The sequence below is a fragment of the Amblyomma mixtum genome, chromosome 9 (genome assembly GCF_055824585.1).
Source record: "Amblyomma mixtum isolate Tamu chromosome 9, ASM5582458v1, whole genome shotgun sequence".
Taxonomy (NCBI): Eukaryota; Metazoa; Arthropoda; class Arachnida; order Ixodida; family Ixodidae; genus Amblyomma; species Amblyomma mixtum.
Window position 1 is genome coordinate 86,546,658 of NC_143020.1, and position 21,009 is coordinate 86,567,666.

Here is a 21,009-nt window from a genome sequence, read left to right on the forward strand (position 1 = left end):
ATGGGTCAGCATAGACTATAGCCACAGTTCTGCTGGAATCATCTCCTGGCTACGGGTGCTCCGCCAATGTCTGGAAAACTGAGAACACACAAAAAAAGCCCAGCAGAGACACAAAAAAACAACACCAGCATTGTTCAATGCGGGTGTTGGATGGAGTCCTGCTTTTTAAAGAAGACCATTTAGTGGAACCAAAGCATATCATGCACTTTTCATTCCTGTGAAGCGGCTATATTAGGACGCGGAAAAAGAATTTTATACTTGCAGGCCAAGGAGACTACTTCCCTTAAAAAAAAATACTGGTGATATGCCTTGAAACTGTTTGCACCAGTTTTCGGCGTAAACTGCTGGTTACAGGTACCGCCAGGTTCACCAGCTCCCACAAGTCACCATAACGCACAATGAACGCTTTTCACACGTAACGCCACAGAATCATCACCTTTTCAGAGCAAAGTAACAGACTGCAAAAGATGGTTGGTTTATGGGGTTTAACGTCCCAAAGCGACTAAGGCTATGAGAGACGCCGTAGTGGAGGTGTCCGGATATTTCGACCACCTGGGGTTCTTTAACGTGCACTGACATCGCACAGTACACGGGCCTCTAGAATTTCTCCCCCAAAGAAATTCAACCGCCGCGGCCGGGATCGAACCCGCGTCTTTCGGGTCAGCAGCCGAGCACCATAACCACTGAGCCACCGCGGCAGCCAGACTGCAAAAGAATTAATTACTGCAACTGCTATGTGATTATGAAGACAGAAGAATGCAGACATCCGAGAAGAAATGCACACTGCGCGATCTCCAAGAACATGCCGTCTTTGCTAAAGCCTGCTAGAAGAGAAATAAGACGTGGAAAGAAGTTCACTGTCGATCGATTCAGCGAGATGGTCATGGCTGAAGACACACACCTAATGAATTTACATAAATTAACGCAAATTACAGCTATGAAATTTATTGCGTCTACTTGCCCACAGTTGCAAGTATTGAAGTGCCAGGTTTAAAGGGATAACTCTGGCAAGTTTCACAGAAGAAAATTTGTCTGGTATTGCGGTGTTACACTTCTGCGGCTTTCATGTTACTGGTAAAGGCGTAACAAGTTCAAATATTTCGTGACGGCATGGTAACATTTGGGCAGGCACGCACAAAGATGGACCATGTCATCACATGCGTACACTGCAATAGTGACGATCACCGGGTTGCACGAAGTAATCCCTGCCCTGTATACGCATATTTCCTTCTGCAAAGCTTCTTCTCATATACTGACAACACACAAAAACAAATATGTAAAGCAATAGATTAAAAAACTGGCACAACCAGCAACACACGAGATACATGCGATTGTTGATGCGGCCCGCAATGCAGCTTGCATCATTATACATCTTCTGTCATGGTTGGCGTGGGCACGTTTAAATATATGTATAAAAAGACATTATCAGGAGCATGTAGGCAACCTCAATTAGGTATTAACGAAGAAGCAAAGTGTGGTCTCTGCGCAAAGTATAGTTGATTGAAAACTGGCTCGTAGTTGTGGCCTCCTAGTGCGATCGAAAGCAAAACCGAATTTCGACGCTGTTGGTTTCGATATCGAACACGATGGAGCGGAATGCTTGAATTTTATATCCGAATTTTGTACCTGAGGCTTAATTTGTACGTGCGATAGTTTACTCGTCGCCTCTGCGTATTGCGCGTAGAGCAAGCATATGTGGAGATACTTCTCCACTGTACTGAAACTACACTCCGCCGACGCGTTGAATGCACAGCACTGGAACGCGCCCAGCTCGATGCCACCGCGCACAATGCATGTCATGTGTATCTATCTGAACTCAGTGCATGGCCAGGGCATTTAATTGTTGCAAGGACCTGATCACACGCAGTGTTTTAAAGTACAGCTCCTGTCCGGGTTTGTTTTCAGCAAATGCGATTAGGTGACGCTATGCAACGAGATCCTTGTATGCTTCGTTGCGATTGCAGATGCTAACGTTTTCCTTCGGCACTTGTAATGGATATCGGCGCATTCATATAGTGGAATAAAGGAGGTCATACCCTAGGGTGCTAGCTCCCTCTTCCCTTTTCCTCAAAATACAAGAACTCCCGTATTTATCTCCCGGAGTAAAAAAAAAAAAGCTCTGGGGCGCAACCTCATGGCCTGTAATCGAGACCAAACATCGTTGACAAGATAGTGCAAGTGTTGTATTGCATTGAGTTTTATGGCGCATAAGCGACTATGACTATCATGCGCCAATCAAAGGATAGAATTCGCTTGCTTTTAACTTTTAAGAAACCTCAAAGATACTTAAAATCTGATAGTTTGATAAGCTTTCTTCTTTTAAAAATATAAAAACACAAGACTTATGCCCACAAGCGCACTCTCTTCAGTGAGCAAATAGGGGTGAAAAGACCAGTAGACACTCAAAATAAAACATCTCAAAATAAAACTTCCCTCCTGAAGGCAAAAGAGCCATCACTCGTCTAACTAAAAGAAGACAAAAATGCTACAGCAACTTTCAAAACAGGCGCACAACTTGAACCAGCCACCAAGTAAGAATTTCGGTTGCCTCTTCGTCTGGCAGGTGAGGCAGCCTCTCTGATCAGATGCTTGGCTCGCACCTGTGAAAACTGTACTGACAGCCAACCGCAGTTTCTTCTTAATTCAAGAAACTGAAGGCAAGCACCAATGTTTAATTATATCTCAAAGAACATAGACCATAATTTGCTGCCTTGCGAGCAATGTATTCTCATGATTAGGTCAGCAGCTTGCATACAGAAATTGCATACAGCAGCTTGCACACAGAATAAAGAAGTCTCTGTAGATGCCGACTTCAGCTGCATATGTTATACCGTATTTTCCGGTGTATAAGACGCGGCTTTTCTTCAAAAATATTGCTGGTGCGTCCTATACAAGGCTGCGTCTTATAAGCGAATTTTTCGTTTTTTTTTTGTGAATTCGGAAATTACTCAGGTTCATGTTCAAGCTTTTCTCACTGAAAAAGTACCGCTAGCAATAACGCGGTTTTCACACGGTTAATACTTCACTACGGGTATTGCCGTGCGCATCTTTTTTAGGTGAACTTTATTATGAAACGGCGGTGAAAACGACTTTCAGGATCAGAAACACGCGGCAGTTTCGGAGGCCCCAAACAAAAGTAATATGAATTGCCAAAAGATAGCTTAAAATCACGCTTCTCGCCATTGTCAAGACAAGACAAGCCAAGACAAGCCGCCGTTTTTTTTAGTCACCCTTTGCAACTGTGTTTGCTCTGTGTGCGTAGTACGTCTATAGTGCGAAGAGAATGTTTCAGCCGCGTTGCCTCCAGAAATGGGCAAACTTTTTGATAGCTTACCCGAAGATGAGGATGTCGAAGGTTTTAAGTTAAAATAAAAAGTTGTTGCGGAAATGAAAAAAGTCCTTTCGTTTTTTTTTCTTTTTTGCTAAAACGTGGGTGGGTATGCCGTGAGTGTTGCCTTTTTCGATCACTTAAGTGATCGAGCGTTGCTTAAGAACTCACAGGTATGGTGCACGATAGCCGCACAAGCATGTTTAATTAAGCCTCACTAGGCTAACTGGGTAAATTGGGGTGCGTCTTATACACAAGTGCGTCTTATATACCAACTTTTTCAATTACAGCCTGCATATATGGCAGGTGCGTCTTATAGACAGGAAAATACGGTAAATAGGAGTTTGTTACAGTGTGCCAGTTATCTTCGCTCGGATGAATTGCAGCAATTCGTCAAAGACAGATTCCAAGTGTTCGTTATTCATAGCAATGATCACGATTTTATTAGGAAAACTCGGCACTGTTGTGCAGTTTTCGTTCGCTTTTTATTTTACAACAGGATATGTTCCGGAATCACATGGAACAATGCAGGAACACAATTACATGCAGTAAACACACAAAAAATTACCAACGGTCTACTCAACTTATGTGGTCATCTTTGTTAGCCTGCGAGATAGCTACATCTAGCAGACTGCTGGGCACTTTTCTCATTTGGTCAGCTACATTACAGTGAGTTTTACAAAGAGCCAGAATGTGTTCAACATTTTGTAATGGAAATTGCAATATAATACTCATGTGCACTAAGCAATTTCATACAGTTAACGCAAATTACGAACTTTACAACATACCACAAGATTACAATGTTTTTCGTAGGCATAAACACAGTATTTTTTATTTCAGCAGCCATGACCTTTGCAGCTTGTTATCAAGAACACCTTATATAAATGCTTTTTCAAGTAACACCAACACAACAAAGCTAGCACAATGTGAAATGGTCACAAACACCTGATATTCTGACAACCAAAACAGATTAAAAATGCTGCCGACACAATTATCCATAGATACGTCATTTATATTCAGCGCAGACAATGCACTAAGAAATGATAAAGCAGATGTCAGTAAAATCTTTTCTTAGTTCCCATTCCAAACTACAGAGAACTCTTAAAACCACCAAACTAATGCAACACACCTCCATATGAGGCTGGACACTTACACGCCCTTAATCATTCCCGCCACAAACACTGAACAAACACACAAAAATTTACACAAGGTAAAGTTTTCCTCTGTTGTCACACAGACATTTAGAGGTTGTGACATAAATGAGTGAGTTTACATTTTTTGGCACAAAAATTAGCCCCCACAGGCTAAAAGATTAAAAGAAATTTTGAGCACGTTTACTCCACGAAATTTCTTCACCAAGGCAGGCCGACAACTGGCACCAGCAATAAACATTCGATATAAAGTGTTTGAAAGTTTCTCTCCAACAAGAAGTGATGCTATCCACGTACTACCATGATTTTATTTCCATTCATGCAGGTTTACGAGCATAGCAGGCTCACTCTCCATGTTCAGGCTGTCTGTGTGTTGCCTAAGGGAACAAATGTTTTCTGAAAACTGCATTAGAGTTAATGATGAGAGTTAACGATGAGATGTTAATGATCAAAACTGTATGATGGGGTTAATTATGAGGTTAGCTACCAACACCTTCCATAGGGTAGTCAGCTAGTATCTTGTTAGCTTGCATACAAAATGGTAGCTAGCAAAACACATTGACTAAGGGCATCACGAACCACTGCTATTTTTTGTGAAGAGCCTTCATGTGGTGGTTCAAATTATGCCTTTTACTGAATCTCTTTTGGCACAAGTCACATTGGTGTGGCTTTTCGCCCTTATGGGATCTAACGTGCCTCACAAGGACTCGACGTACCGCAAAAGCCATGGGGCACAGTTGGCACTGAAACGGCTTTTCACCCGTGTGGGTACGGATGTGTTCCACCAGGTCACTCCTCCGTGCAAAGCTGCTGCCACATTGGTCACAACAGAAGGGACGCTCACCTGTGTGTGTGCGCTGGTGTCTCTTTAGGGTGACCTCTTGTGAAAACCTGTTGCCACAGTGGTCACAACGATAAGGGCGCTCGCCTGTGTGAGTGCTCTGGTGTCTCTTTAGGGTGACTGCAAGCGCAAAGCTGTCACCGCAATGGTCACAACAATAAGGACGTTCACCAGTGTGAATAAGCATGTGTTGCCCTAGGGTGAACTTGCGTGCAAAGCTTTTTCCACAATGGTCACAATGGTATGGCCGGTCGCCGGTATGGACTCGGAGATGCACCACCAGATTGGATCTCGTTTTGAATTTCTTGCTGCACTGGGTGCATTTGTGCATCCTATATTCTGTGGGATTACCACTGTGGTCACCCATGCCAGAAGGAGTGGATTCCATGCAGTGGCTCACTACGTGCCTTTGACTGGTTGAATCTTGCATGCGAGATGCGCCGCGTCTGATCTCCGTGAAGACGGAACCTGCATTTTAAGACAAAGTACTTCCAACAAAATGCAAGAACCGAAAATCCCCAGTTCACTAGGAGTTAGGGAAAAAAATGAATACAGAGGAGACACTCATCAACAGGTATAGGTATTTATAAGAAGTTTTATTTACCAGATTGACATTAAAGGGACAGTGAGGAGAACTCTATTAATATTTTTTTTATAGCAAAATCCGATAGTTCGGCATTTCATGACTTTGTTGCCACTTGGCCGGCAGCGAAAGATGCATTTATTTCTGAAAAATTTGGATTCGAAGTTGAAAAAAGTTTTTCCCGCCACTCAGATTCAAACTCGGGATTCTCCTATGACGACACAGGACTAAGTGACGTGAAACACAACGTTCTCATGATGTAACGCGGACTCCATGATTTCTGACGGCCAGCACACAGCGGCCTAGCAGCAGCCGAAATGAAAGCTACCGCCGGCCGCATGTTAAAGGCATCTATCGGCTATTGCGGCCATCGCTACCGTCGCTTCGCTTACGTTTGCACCAGCGTTACGATGGATACTGTTCTCGAAGTCGTCAACGAAGTTCTCGCAAATAGACACCTTTAGCATACCATGTACCTTGTTACTGTTAGCGGAATACCGGGAGCTCGCCTATAGCCGGTGAGCAGACGCTGATTGGTCCCGATGCTGCAGGCGCACGCGTAGCTGCCATGTACGTGGTGCCATCTGGCGACGTCAAGGAGATTTACGCATGCATTGGCTGCGCCTCAGTGATTCGTGGCTCCTCGTGTCCCAGTGTTATTAGAACCATTGGTTCTAGCAACACTGTCTTGTCCTATGACGTCATCACGCTTGTACTTGCGAGTTTGGCCTGTGGCGGCGATACCTGTATTTTGGTTCTTCTCTTTTCTACGTTACAAGAGCTTTGTTGTCAGTATGAGTGGCGTTTTTGTAATCAGGAGCTGGTATTCTGTCGATACAAGCCAACTTCAATTTCTCCTCAGTGTCCCTTTAAAGTCAATTCAGGACTGAAACAAGATGTCCCTATAGTGATTTCTGCAAACAGTTGAAAACATTTAGCCTGTAAGAAATATCATCAATGCCAGTCACCACCATTGGCCCTTGCACTGGCATTACTGGCACCACGTATGGGGCTTTTAATAAGGAGTGATAATACATTATCCATGCTTACCCACGGCTGACACAGTTCAAAACCGCTGGACCCCATCCCATGATCTCGTACGCTACTCAGCGCACGTCTAACACGGCAGACCTTGCTCTGAGAGAATAAATGAATGACACTGTGGCTGAAATAAACAGGCATTTATTGATACAACAAGAATAACGCCAGCTAGCAAGATACACTAAGGAATTAAGGACGTCCAACTGAGCAGCACAGTTACTAGCGAACGTTTGTCTACGCCAGGGCAAGGGGGAAACTCCGAAACAAGACGGGACGAGCTGGCGGGAGAATGTTCCCACCACAAGGCCTCTCTGGACTAGTGGAGAGTGGAGCGCTGCGTTGAAGCGACCATACACGATAAATTGCCTAGCAAAAGAGAGAGTATACTCCTGCCTGTGTGCAGCAGTCATGCAATCTGTGGCACTCAAGTCGGTACAAGGCAGGTGCCCTCTCATGTTAGTTAAGGTAACTAACGAGGGAGGGCCACATGGCGCTCCCCTCCTCGAGACCGGTCGTGGGAGGGTGCATCGCAGGAACGCAAACCACAGGGGAAGACGAGGGGTAATGTCCTGACACATGACAGACACTGTCCAACGTCCACCCAGGTGCGCTTAATAACCATACAAATGGCAATTAGCTATGCTTAGTACATAGGACAACGCCATTTTTTATTATTAAGTAGAACGTGTTGTCGGGCTAGTTGGTTGTAAGTTTGCGCTCGTCCCGTAACCTGTCTTGTGTGTGTGTGTTTCGCGCAACTGCCATGTCTGAACCATTTTTTATTGCTTTATTCGCTCCTCAGACAGTGTCTAAGGGAGGTCTAAGGGTAATTGCCTGAGGAGGCAGCAAACCCTGTTCGTTTTTACGTCACTGAACCAAACTCACAGGCGTGACACTTCGGTAAAAAGTTAATATTGCAAAGAAAACATTCAAAGAAAAAACTTTCCAAGGCAAATATCATCACTATAACGAGCCCCTCATCCCCTTCCCTTGTTTGCTTAATTGCTTAGCGAGGGCCTCGATTTTGGCAGCCTTGACGCCTTAAGAAGCATAAGAGGGTTCTCACGCAGCTTCCACCCTCTCCGTTCGATGACGTTCTACGTCACACCTGCGGTAACTCAGGATGTTCTACGTCCGCCGCTTGTGAACGTGGGTGGCGCTGATGAACACTCTCAAGGTTAGGTTACTTGTAAACATAAATACCCCCGAAAGCAGAAGAATTGACAGCCGTCGCCGTAGCTCAGAGGTAGAGCACCGGACGCGTAATTCGGAGGTCGTGGGTTCGGATCTCACCGGCGGCAGGTGGTTGTTTTTTCTTCTGCTTTTCTAATCAGTTATCTTTAAACGATAACATATTCAGTAATATTCTAAATTGATCAACACCACGAAATACATAACTTAAAAAAAAATCCTCTGTGCCCCTTGGTTTCTGTGGCTGTTGGCTTCTGTCATCACTCAGCAGAGTTATGCAAACTGAAGCTTCCGTATCCTTCGTGCTGATTGTCAAAAGACAACCTTCACGAAAGCATATATGGAGAAAAACTGCAAATTCTAACCTGGTGAGCTCTGTCCAGAAGGTACACCATGCTTGTGGTCCCCGGAGCTCCAGCCTTCATGTGAAAACCAGGTGACATCCGCTGAGACAAAAGATTACACATGTATATGGTGTTATGTGCATGACAAGGTGAATATAGAATACACACTTGTAAAACAGCATTACAAGGTTGTATAAATACAGTAGGGTGAAAATGAAAAGAACCGAGTTCCAAAGCAAACATTCTAGACTTTTAATTCTGCATGCAGATGACTACTATACTTATGCTATTGAAAAACTGATTACTGTCTACGAATTTGTAGACCTACTGGAACCCAGTCAACAGCTATTGCAATGAATGAACTTGCATGCACATTTCCTGGCTTCATGGGAAGGACAGTAAAAGTCTGCCTACACAGGCTTAAGAACTACTGAGTGTCAGTTATTGTTAATAACACAACACATTGACAGAGCACTCATTTTTTTAATAAACCTATTACAACAGTTACACTGCACCCAGGAAAAAAAAAAGACTTTCAGAGCATAGCTACTGGTAAAAATGCCATGGTTACAGCTGCCCACGAATGTTGCCAATATGCCCAACATAATTTTCCGCCTCCACATTCTCCAAGAGTGCAATTAATTGAGTAGAAGCATATCTTGGGGCATGAAGCATATCTGAAGCTGCACACTACACTGTCTTAAGTGAAGTTAGAGCATGCCATATTTAAATGTGCAACACCCGCATCTCGAATTTTAGGAGAAGAAACCAGAGGGGAAAAAGGAAGAAACTGTTGAGACTGAGTTTCTCAATAAGCTGCTCTGAAATAGCTCTATAAGGTGACCAGCTTTTCCAACACCATGGATGGCACAGAAGAAGTCCATCCCTGGGAACACGGTGATGAGGTGACATCGAACAGCAACGAGCGTGAGAGCTGGTGATGACAATGATAAATTGTATCACAGCAGACTATACTCATTTTAAGGAAATTTTGTGATGCAAGGGAAACAGTCAGGCAAAACTAAAAAACAAGCACTGCGGGTCAGTATGATAAAACTGGTATTGCGCTAAGCAACAGTGTATAGCATCACTAGAGCACACAGCTTAAAAAGAAAGCATAGGCAAATTTTTTAAAATGGATTCGCATTATAATAAAACAATTTCCACCGCAAAGACAAATCAAAGCCCGTACCACCATCATGAAATGAAATCCATAAACAATGGATTCCAGATGTGCCGGTCAACACTGAGTACTGTTAGAACACTACAATAAACATGGTCACAGCACACTCATATAGAGCCAAATTTAACCTGCTCTTAAAAAGGCCTCAAAACAAAATGAACGATGTCAGAATGCAGGTTAATTGAACGCAGCAATGAATACAGTTTGGACAGAGTCAGTAATGCTATTGTGCAATGACAAAATGAGGTCACTCACTTGTGCACAACCACAAGGAATCATAGTGTACTCTTGAGCAAAGTCAAAAGGATCCCGAAAATCAGTAAACAGCGGCAAACAGAATAGAATATAGAATTCACTACACGATACACCACCGGTTTTGCAGAGCTACAGTTTTCACAAAACCCCAACCAGAAGTGCAAAGTGGTGGAGTTGCATCAAATTACGTAAGCAAGCATTCGCAGATTCGAGCTCATACGGCACAAGAATCAGGATAAAGATTGAGGCATCAAACAAAGAGCCACGAAACGCTAAAAGCTTCAACGTGTGCAAATCTCATCCTTGATGTTCCTGCTTTGATAGAAAAATGAAAGAATGATGCATAAGTGAAAAAATCAATTCATCCACATAACAGAACAATCACAGAAGTAACAGCATACTTTTGTGCTTTCATACGTCACACATGATGGTTTTAACAATGACCATCACCTCAGAAGTGATCTTGCTTTGATTTCTTAATGATAGGATGGGGTCTGATTCACCCCCATTTGCACCAAAAATAAAGGCATGATTTCCTGCAATTTGTATTTTGGATTCAGCATAATATTTTGAACCAATGGGCCTCATTTATTAAAGGTGCGCACCTGATGCTTAGTTTTTTGGGTTTTTTTTTAGTTCTCCGTGTCACAAAGTCGCTTGACGAAGGGACATGCAATGTCCTACTGACACCAGCACAGACTTTCTTACAGAAATATGTAACATCTCCGGAATGTTATAACTGCCCTAAAACATACGCCAATCTGACTCATTGTCTACTCAAATGCCCCAAGGCCATTTAGCTGTTGAGTGAACAAATAATGTGATTCTATGACTACTACTAATTGCCCACCACAAGAGTACACACATTGCAGGCTTCACTTGATTCCTCTACGTGGTCAGGTGTTCTGTTAGTGCCGTGACTGAGATGGGAATCCCACTGAGAGCTTAATTTAAACTGTTCAACCATTGCACGCCAGTGGGTCCTGCTACACCACCCTGGAGCCAATAAGAAGAAAAGAACTTGGTGCCTATTTTTATTGCCGTTATTCCCTGCTTGCCTCTCCGTACAAGCCTAATGTCATTCCTGTGGAAAGAATATTATTGTTTATGGAACAAATTACCTTAAAAAAATTTGTACTGAGGGCAGTCCGCATTTTCCCTATTATTTAGATCCCTGTAATTCAGCCAATATCATTAAAAACACTTCCATCTAATATTGTACATGGACACAGTTCACTGAGATCATTGCACATGGAATTTCCTAGCTTATGATCATCAAGCAATGGAGTCATGGAAAGTTGTCAGGCATGGCTTGGAAGGTTTCTTCCTTTGGAACCTTGTACACAATGGCTTACCGATAATGGCCTGCAAAATAATAAAGAACAAATGAGTCACTACAAAACAAACACAAATGCCATAAGCAACACGGCCGGTGTGCTTTTGAGCAAATGGCAATGCACAAAGAAGCGAGAATGCACAAAATCCACGTCTGACAACATATTCTGTAATCTCCTTTGTTCTGCAGGCACAAAATGTGAAAGGACATAGATAGCAAAAAAGTCCGATGGCAATCTACTGTAAGCTGCAAGTCCACATTTTTAAAACAGATGTTTTCTACCAGCTAAAATTCAAAGTCACTTGTCATATTTTTAGTAGCACAGCTGGTCTGGATAATTCTGAGATGGATTCCCATGCACCTAACTTTTCATATGCACATAAGTGAAGGTAAGGTTCTATATATGTTCGCAGCAGTAGGCTGCATTCAAAGGTTCTTCCTCAAGCATTAGCTCTGTGTCCTCCTAATACTGCGACTCATGCCTGCAACTTGAAACAACACGTAGTAGATTAAGGAGATGTCTCCAAGGCTTTAACAGCATTGTTTATATGCTTTGTGTATTGAATACATATAATTCAGTCCTAGAAGTAATGAGTAGACTGACTCAGGCTCATATTGAGAGCCTGAGTCTTATTGAGCCTGAGCGGTGATCGAGTTGGATATGGACTCAAATTCAGTGAGTGAGTCCGGGCAGGCTCATATTGTGATCTATGTTTTTGCAACGACGGTGCACACTTAGATTTTGTTGCCTCCTTTTATACAAATAACGATCATTTGAAATCAGTAAATCATTCGTGACACGTACATAAGCTGTATAGATTAGACAATAAAGGCAAAAGAGCACTTATCTCCATTAGGCTTAAAAATGCGGTCCATGCAACTTGAAAAATGTAACTGAAAACATCAGAATACAAACCTAATCCAAAGAACATAAGACCAAGAAGATGCATTTGTGAGTGTTAATTTGGAACTCTGTAGCCAAATATATGAGTGGCAGAAAAGTATGACCAGATTACCAAGCAGGCAGAAGATAAGAAACTGGTCATGCTTTCCCTCCACATATATGGATGCACGGACGTCAAGGGATAATGCAGTGCATCCAATATGGAGGTTTTTTTTTACTGTGGCATCGACCGACTGCCAGCTTACAATGCAACCCTATGCCTTGCCACAGACAAATTTTGACTTGTGATGCCACATGACTACGTTTGTGGCTGTTGAATAATGGTCGCTGTCGTGACAACACAGTATGTCGGTCGGGATAAGATCTCCACTGACCCTTTGAAGGCATGACTAAGCATAAAAATATGGCAACAATCATGCATTACAACCAGCCAATACAAATTCAATAAAGTATTTTCAATTCGGCACATGAGAAATGCGTGCACAACCAACCAAAGATTTGCTCAATCAGAAAAAGAAGGTTTCATTTGCAATTTTAAACTGAATAGCCACACGCAATGCAGAACTGACTCTTGTCTTATTTGCAATTTCAATTTGTAATTTTTTCACCTGACACTTACTAGCAAAAATATTATGCCAAATAACAGACAGAAAAGCAGATACGAAATAAATAAAATTATGGCTAGAAGTAGAGGCATTATCACAACTAAGGCAGGACAATTTGTGAACTTGGAGGAGCTAGTGCGTAACTTGCAAGGAACTCTTACAAAAGCACACAATGGCTAATGTGCCATCAGACTCCAAGAAAATGTAGAGCGAAAAAATTGTGCAACACGTCATAGAAATCGAAGGAATATAGCGTAGAATACAAAAACTAGTCTTGAAAGGAAAAAAATAAACAGAAATGGATCCAAAGCTTACAAATATGAATGGCCAGTAGAAAAATAAAACAATGAACCACTTTAATTTACTAGGCAAGGTGGCACTCGCCACAGGCCTGATAAAAAGGGGATGCCAATAGTTATCTATGTGTCTAGGGGAGATATCTTGGTGCACAGTACAGACACGTCCCACAATACATCCCAGAAAACCACAAACCTCCCATAGATGTCCAGATTAAGTCTGAACATCTATGTACCAAAGAAAAATCTCTCAGAAGTCTTATTTACCAACCTTTTTTCATGAAAAAGCTGGAGACGTACCCACGACATTATATCTGCCTTAACCTAGACTCCTCGTAGATATTACTTGTCACGTCCTGGGAATGTAAGTGAGATATAATTTAAGAATTCCATGTTTTTCAATCTTTCATGTTGCCTTACTGCATTTAAAGTTGGAAATCGCTGTTGACTACAAATTGAAGGCATGACCAGCGCTACCTGTGTTTTTGTGTGCTTTCGTGCTCGCTTCACGCCAACATTATCCTACCTAGAAAGAAGGAAAATATGGGAAGTAGTAAAGACAAATCTGAATGCACACGCATCAGGTTTCTGACTCAACTGTACGCAGTTGGTTTGAAATGCCAGTTACTTTGGTCAGGATTCGCATTGTTATTTCATTACTATCCAATGCAAGCTATCTCAACCACACTGAAAAGTGAGGACGCACTGAAAAACTTTCTTGTTATTCAGCAGCCAGGACTATAATAACCATTTTCTTCTGATTAAGCATGTTTTATTCAACTTATCCAACTATTTAAAGTACAAAAATTGGTTCAGCTCAATTTTTGGGAGTTATTTGTTCTCAAAAATGTGTTACATCTGCTAATCGCACTAGCAATGATAACTATTGGAATGTTGAACTGAGGAAAGCTTTGGCATTTGTGTAGCTGAATGTGTGACCTCATATTTCTTGAGAATAAACTTCTTGAGTCCCGCTTTTTATCATCATGTCCACTACAGGCCGAAAATTTCTCCAGTTAACCTTGTGCCAGTGGCAGCCACCTTATCCCAGCAAACTTCCGAACCTCAGCTGCCCACCTGCCCTGATCCTCTCTGCTGTGCTTGCATTCTCTCTGAATCTAGCCCGTTACCCTAATGATAATTGGTTATCTTGCCTTCATGCTACATGCGCTGCCCATATGCCTGTTCTGTGCCGCGGACAGGCGGCAGCGGAAGTTCGTATCGTATTTTATCAATAATAGCGCAAACTGCGCATGGCGATTGCAGCTGTGAAAAAAAGTAATATGCTACAATTTAAAAATTATTAACTTATTTTTCGTGTCACAGCAAGCATACTACTAAGTATAAAAAAGAGACGATACAAAACATGTGTCAGTTTCGCACACTCCGCACGAGGCTAGGTTCAGCCATGGCAGCAATGGTAGAGCGCACGGTGTGTGCAATTTCTCATCGTGTTCCGTGGGAACGTTGTGTTTGAAGAACCTCGACACAGAATTATTCCCTTATTATTGCTGGCGAGATTGTTCAACAGTTCTTTCCTTGATGGAGCGCTGAAGGAAGACAGTTTGCTTGCTTTTATTATGCAAAAAAACAGCGCGAACAAACGGGGACGAAAGGAAGAATACACAGGAACAAGCGCTGTTCCTGTGTATTCTTCCTTTCGTCCCCGTTTGTTCGCGCTGTTTTTTTGCATAATGTATCACTAACTCACCCGCTTATCTATCCTGTTGCTTTTATTACTCGGCGAAGTGGACCCGTCAGTACGAATTAGGACTACAAGTAGTTTTCACCGGCTGGAATCGTGACCTTTCCTGGTGCGTACTCAGTCTCAGTTTACTCATTGAAGTGTATTTTATGCTATTTTTGCGTTCGTAATGAAAAAATTCTAACGCATTTATCGGCACGTTATATTTTTACGCTCACTCGTTTGGCTGTTTTGCCAAACTCGCTGTGTATTGAAACAAAGGCTGGTGATGTATGCAACTGGCCTCCACTACCGAAATGTGAGCATGCGTTCGGATGGTGTGCCGAAGTGCATGTGCAAGCATACTCCGCTCAGCACGACTGCCTTTTAGTGCTGCAAGGGCAACCTTTGACGCTTCATAGACTTGCATCGGTAAAAATGCCGTAAATTACTGGGCTTGTTTGTTGTGGTTGCTATGCTATTCTCTTGTCACCTATAAAAGTGAACAATTATGCTTTCTTTTGCAGCAACCCTGACTTATTGGGCTCGGCAGAAGAGTATTGACGCCACCTCATCTGTAGACCTGACGATTATGCTCAACGAGAAGATTCAAGATTCAGTGAAAGCGCCGAGCGCAATAAAAGACTGACGCACTCAGAAGTCATCTGCAGTGTTTTGGGCTCCCGTGATGGCCATGTACTCGCTTACTCAACTGTATTTGAGCTAGCTGGAGTGCTTGGACGTCCCGACGACTCCATAGGGAAGTCTGTGGCTGGGATGCAGTAGGTCTCCGTTCCATCTGGAATTGTAACAGGTGTCAGCTGCATCTCGTATTGCAACTGGTTCCAGTCGCAACTGGTTTAAGGAACAAATTTCCAGTTGCAACAACTGGAAATGTGTCCCTTAAAACAGGTGGACTGGAACCATTTAGAAATTTTCACCTGGATATTGATCTATGTATAGTCATATTCTCTTTATATAGACGTCCAGACTACGTAGACTGGGCGTACTTACATGTTCACAAATATCTGATAAATGTCAAGCTGGATGTCTGCAGTATGTACTTATAACGTGGACTGGACCCCAATTTTCGTGCTGCGGGTACATAGATTTTTCGTAAACGATACTAAAATGGATGTCTAGTGGAGATGTCTAATGTCAAGTGTAAATATCTCGCTGATGTCTATGTGACGTTTTATGGTTTACTGGGATATTTTACAGGATAGAAGCATCAAGCAATGGGTTGGCATAGACTGGCAGCAGTTCTGCTGGAATCTTCGTATCCTGGCTACGGGTGCTCCTCCAATGCCTGAAAAACTGAGAACACACAAAAAGGCCCTGCAGAGAGACAAAAAAACGACACCAGCATATTTCAATATGGCTATGGGATGTATTCCTGCTTTTTAAAATAGGCCATTTAGTGGAAGGGAAGGGTATCATGCATTTTTCATTCCTGTGAGGTGGCTATATTAGGATGCGGAAAAAGAATTTTGTAGTTGCATGCCGAGGAGACTACTTCAGTATAAAAAAAAAAAACACTGGTGACATGCGTTGAAGCTGTTTGTACCAGTTTTCGGTGTAAACTGCTGGTTACAGGTACTGCCATCAGGATATGGTTAACCAGCTTGCACAAGTCACCATAACGCACCATGAACAGTTTTCACACATAACGGCACAGAATTCATAAATCACCCTTTTTACCACAAAGCTCTAGACAGCAAGATAACAAATTGTTGCATTTGCTATGCGATTAGGAACACTTAAGAACGCAGACATCCGAGAATAAACGCGAATGGCGCGCTCCACGAACATGCTGTCTTTGCTGAAGCCTGCTACGACAGAAATGAGGTGTGGAAAGTTCACAGGCGACCGAGTCTCAATAAGATGGTCATGGCTGAAAACACACTCCATGTGAATTTTCATAAATTAACGCCAAATACAGCTTTGCAGCCTATTGTGTCCACTTGCCCACTGATGCAAGTGTTGAAGTAGAAGGTTTAAAGGAATAACTCCAGCAGATTTCACTGAAGAAAATTTGTCTGGTATTGCCTATACTTTTCTGCGGGTTTCATGCCACCGGTAAAAGGCTTAACAAGCCCGAATCTTTCGTGACAGCACAATGACACTTGGGCACGCAGGCAGAAAGACGGACCATGTCTTCACAAGCGCACGTTGGAAAAGTGACGTTAATCGGGTATCTGTATGTACATAGATTTCCTCTTCTTCTTCATCCTCTCAATAAGAATGGCACACATTCACATGGGGGGATTGGCCAAGGTGTAGTGGCATAAATAAGGAAATTTCCGTAGAGTTACGACAAAATATAGGAGCCAAACGTGAATTTTGAAAAATGTATCGATGGAGAACGACAGAAGAATATTGAAAGTTAAGTAACAAAGAACATTGCAGGCGAAAAAAAAGAAAGGAAGCATTTTAAAAGAGTTAGGGAATCAACCTACCAGTTGAAATTATATAATCATGGAGAATCCCACAAACTGAACCCAATGCAAATCTTTTGGCGCGCGCAGTGCACGATAAAAACAGGAGCCCTAACCGGGAGAGAGAGACCTCCAGGTAAATCTTTCTCTGTGGTGCAAACTTTGGACAATAGAGAAAGGAATGGTCTACAGATTCAACGTCCCCGCATGATTCACATTACTTTGTTGGTGACCATCCACATCTGTATAGATGTAAATTTAAACTGGGAATTCTGCACCACAACCGCGCCATTGATACCTCACACAGCCTGGTTTTACAAGAACGGACATTGCAATTACATGCTAAGTGTTGATAATCATTGGTATTTAGTAAGGGATCGCGTAACCTGGCTGATATGTGTTGGAACCGCTGAAACCTGGGAATCGCCAGCAGACTGAAATTCGGGACGGGATGTGTCACTGACCAGTCAGGAGCTGACCTTGCCAAGTAATCAGCCACCTCGTTTGAATGAATGCCTGCATGGCCAGGAACCCAGACAAAACGGACCTCCTTTAAAGTGAACGGGACAAGAAATCACAGGACACGGCTCAAAAAATCTTTTTCTCAAGTAATACTGACAAACAATCAACCAGGATGATAATGTGGGATACATGACATGGAATTTTGTGCAGGGCCATTCCAAGAGCCAAGAATTCTGCAAATAATATATGAATATATTCTGGCTTGCGGACAGAATAGCTCCATGCCAAATCCTGCGAAAAGATGCCAACTGCAGCTTTCTGGCAGATGACGGAGGCATCGGTAGAAAGCACCATATGATGGGGGTATTCCGCTATGTGATCAGAAAGAATACTGTATAAAATGTTTGCGGGCTTGTGTTTCGCATCAGATGGGAAGATGCGGTCAAAATGGATTTCCACTGCTGCCGGCGTGTTGTCAACCCACTGCAAAGAACTGAGATCAACACCAATCGGTGTTAAAAGGTTCTGCATTAAGGTAATTTGTGTCATTTGATAACGTGACCAATGATGAGAAGAGAATAACGCAGGCTGAGACACAAAATTAGGAGTACTAACATAAGTCATCGGGTCCAACAACCTGACGAAAGTTCGCACCGTGTGTAGTTGAAAGCGGGAAATTAGGTAAGGGATACTGGCTTCGAGATAAAGCAGAGTGTTTGAAATTGATTTTGGGAGACCAAGGCAGAGACGTAGAACTCGTCTTTCCAGTAAGATTAAGGGCTGAATCTTGTAGTTTGCGGCACATCCCGAACTTTTTACTGCCGATTCGTCTCAGCCGGCCTAGAGCGTGTTGTCCTTTAAACACGTTGTTCTTTATATCAAGGCTCCAATCTAAAGCTGGGTGATAAGTAACAGATATTTAACGAATTACCCTTCTGGAATCTGGTTAGAGTGATAGACTAATGAAATGTGCAAAAGCGTGTCTGGAGGAAATACCAGTATGCCACATTTAATAACATTCAAGGATAAATTAATACAATGCACCAAACTCCAAGAGCATCCAAATATCCCTGCAGAATCTGGTAAAGGGAATAAATATCCAAGGCCGAAGCAAAAAAAGAAAACATATCAGGACGAATGGGGATGTCACTGACCAAAATATTAAAAAAGCAGCTGCGACAGCACCAAACCTTGCGGCACTCCTCTTGATTGATAATAAGTATTAGAACATAGGGTTCCCACTGTGCAGTAAAAGTGTCTGTCCTTCAGAAATTCAGATATCCACGCATAAATGTAGGTTGGAGAAAGTAACTGCGAAAGTCTGTTAAGTAAAATAGTATGTTCTATACTATTCATAGGCCTCTGCTACATCAAGAGTGACCAAAGATGAAACTTCCCTTCTGCATATCGAGAGCCAGACTCTACTCCCCAGATCCACATGTGCAGACCATATAGAGCATCCGCGATGAACGCCAACCTGTACTGAGCAAAGGCCATTAACATCTTGAACATGTTTTGCGAGATTACTACGCACTATTCTTTCTATTAATTTGGATAGATTTGAAGTTAGCCCAATCGGCCGAATATTATCTAAGACGTATGCTTTGAAATGAATGGCAGTGCAACAAGGACGCTAACACGAAAGGGACACCACATGCGCACACTGCCAACTGTTCACTACATGTAAAGGTGGCATGTATAAACATACAGCTCAGGCATGACACTCATCGCATTATCGCTCTGAACGTAACACGTGGAAAAAAAGCAGCAACATCAGGATAACGGACAAGAAACCTTTAACCCCTGCAGAATTCGACCCGCCTCCGTTTTCTACCGATTTTTTATGCTCCCGCGCCCTGTCGTTAGAAAAATCGTTATAAAACGGAGGCGGGTCAAATTTGCCCCAACATTGTAAAGATTTGAAGTGTGAGCCAGTGCTAAACGGAATAAGGATTCTGGGCAGGAGTTGTGATCAGGTGGCACGTGAAATTCTTGAGGCTTTTATGATCAATAAGAAGGGAAGCACTTGTGTTAGCGACTCTTCAGTATCCCTCAGTAGAAATTAAGTGTCCATTTTTGATAGTTTTTTGTGACGTCATGTACTGTGCATCTTTTCAGCCCTGCATTTATAGCGGCCGTCTGTTGTTTGTTTAGGCGGGTTGTTAATTCTGTTATTGTTTTTATGTTTTCCTTTGTGTTGTTTTTTCGGGTTCTGACTGCCTCTGCTACGATTGTCATTTGTTTTTTTTACTTTTTATTTTCGATATTTGGTTTCTGACTGGTTTTGCTTCTCATGAGAGAGAGAGAAACTCTTTAATGAAAAAGATTGTTTGACACTGCTTTTGCTACGAGATGGCCTCATCCTCTAATTTCTGTTATCAGAATCTCTACTTTTTTTCTGCAGGGGTTAAAGGTTTCTTGTCTGTTCTCCTGATGTTGCTGCTTATTTTCCACATGTTTGGTTCGGAGCGATAATGTGATGAGTGTCATGCCTGAGCTGTATGCTTAAATATGCCACCTTTCCATGTAATAAACAGTTACTTGTAAGTGTCCTTGCTGCACCGCCGTTCATTTCACCATGCACCAACTCGCCCCTCAGGCCATTCTTCTCATGTATCCTTTCCCTGCATCTTTCATCAATAAAATAATGTTCGCTATCTTCCAAATGCTTGAAATCCATGCATTTTTCAATCAAGCACTGAAAACATCTAGGAGTTTTCTTGTAAAATCCTGGGCTAAAATTTGAATCACACCAACGGTGACACCATCTTCTCCTGGAGCTGCAGGATGCAACATTGCCAGGAATGAGAGGAGCTCTGATGCGTCAACCTCGGTATAATGCGAAGGGGGTGAGATTGTGCACAATGGGACGTTTCTCTATATATGTAACGCCAGTCCTTGAGCAATACTCTCCACGGTTTCCTGAGCCTGATAACACTGTTGAAGAAGTGAGGTGAGCGACTGGAGAACTCTTGTTACGTTCCATGAATCTATACAGGGCCTCCAGATTACGAGGATTTGAAAGATATGTGTTTAAATTTTGGTTATACTCCTCCTAGGCTTTTGCAGTTGTTCTTTTGAAACATGCAGAGAAAAATTTGTAATTTAACCAATTAGCTGGACTCTGGTTGCAGGATGGCCTCTTCCAGGCCGCTTTTCTGCGACGATAGGCCTTCTCACATTCTTCAGTCCACCAGGGAGATGGCTGTGTATTAGAGGCTGCTGCAGGCACAGTGAATATCGAGTGGTCTACTGCACTTTGCAAAAATTAGACTGTCTGCTAAGATCTGTCATCCCGGCTAGTACTGACTATAGAGGCAAGTGAGGCGGACATCAAATTTTTATAAATATTATGCTTGACAAATTT

At 42.6% G+C, this 21,009-nt stretch overlaps 1 protein-coding gene across 2 annotated transcripts in view; it reads right to left on the bottom strand.

Annotated features, from left to right (window-relative positions):
- Window positions 1–3,790: 3,790 nt before the first annotated feature.
- The window catches only part of LOC149329989 (uncharacterized), a 44,104-nt gene continuing 26,885 nt past the window's right edge, over window positions 3,791–21,009 (bottom strand). For both annotated transcript variants that reach the window (XM_089560709.1, XM_089560708.1), the window contains 2 exons: window positions 8,501–8,581; window positions 3,791–5,788 (listed from right to left, as the gene is read on the bottom strand). In XM_089560709.1, coding sequence (XP_089416835.1) covers window positions 5,064–5,788; window positions 8,501–8,581 — 806 coding nt within the window. In that variant the 3' untranslated portion in view covers window positions 3,791–5,063. The remainder of the gene's footprint in view (window positions 5,789–8,500; window positions 8,582–21,009) is intronic.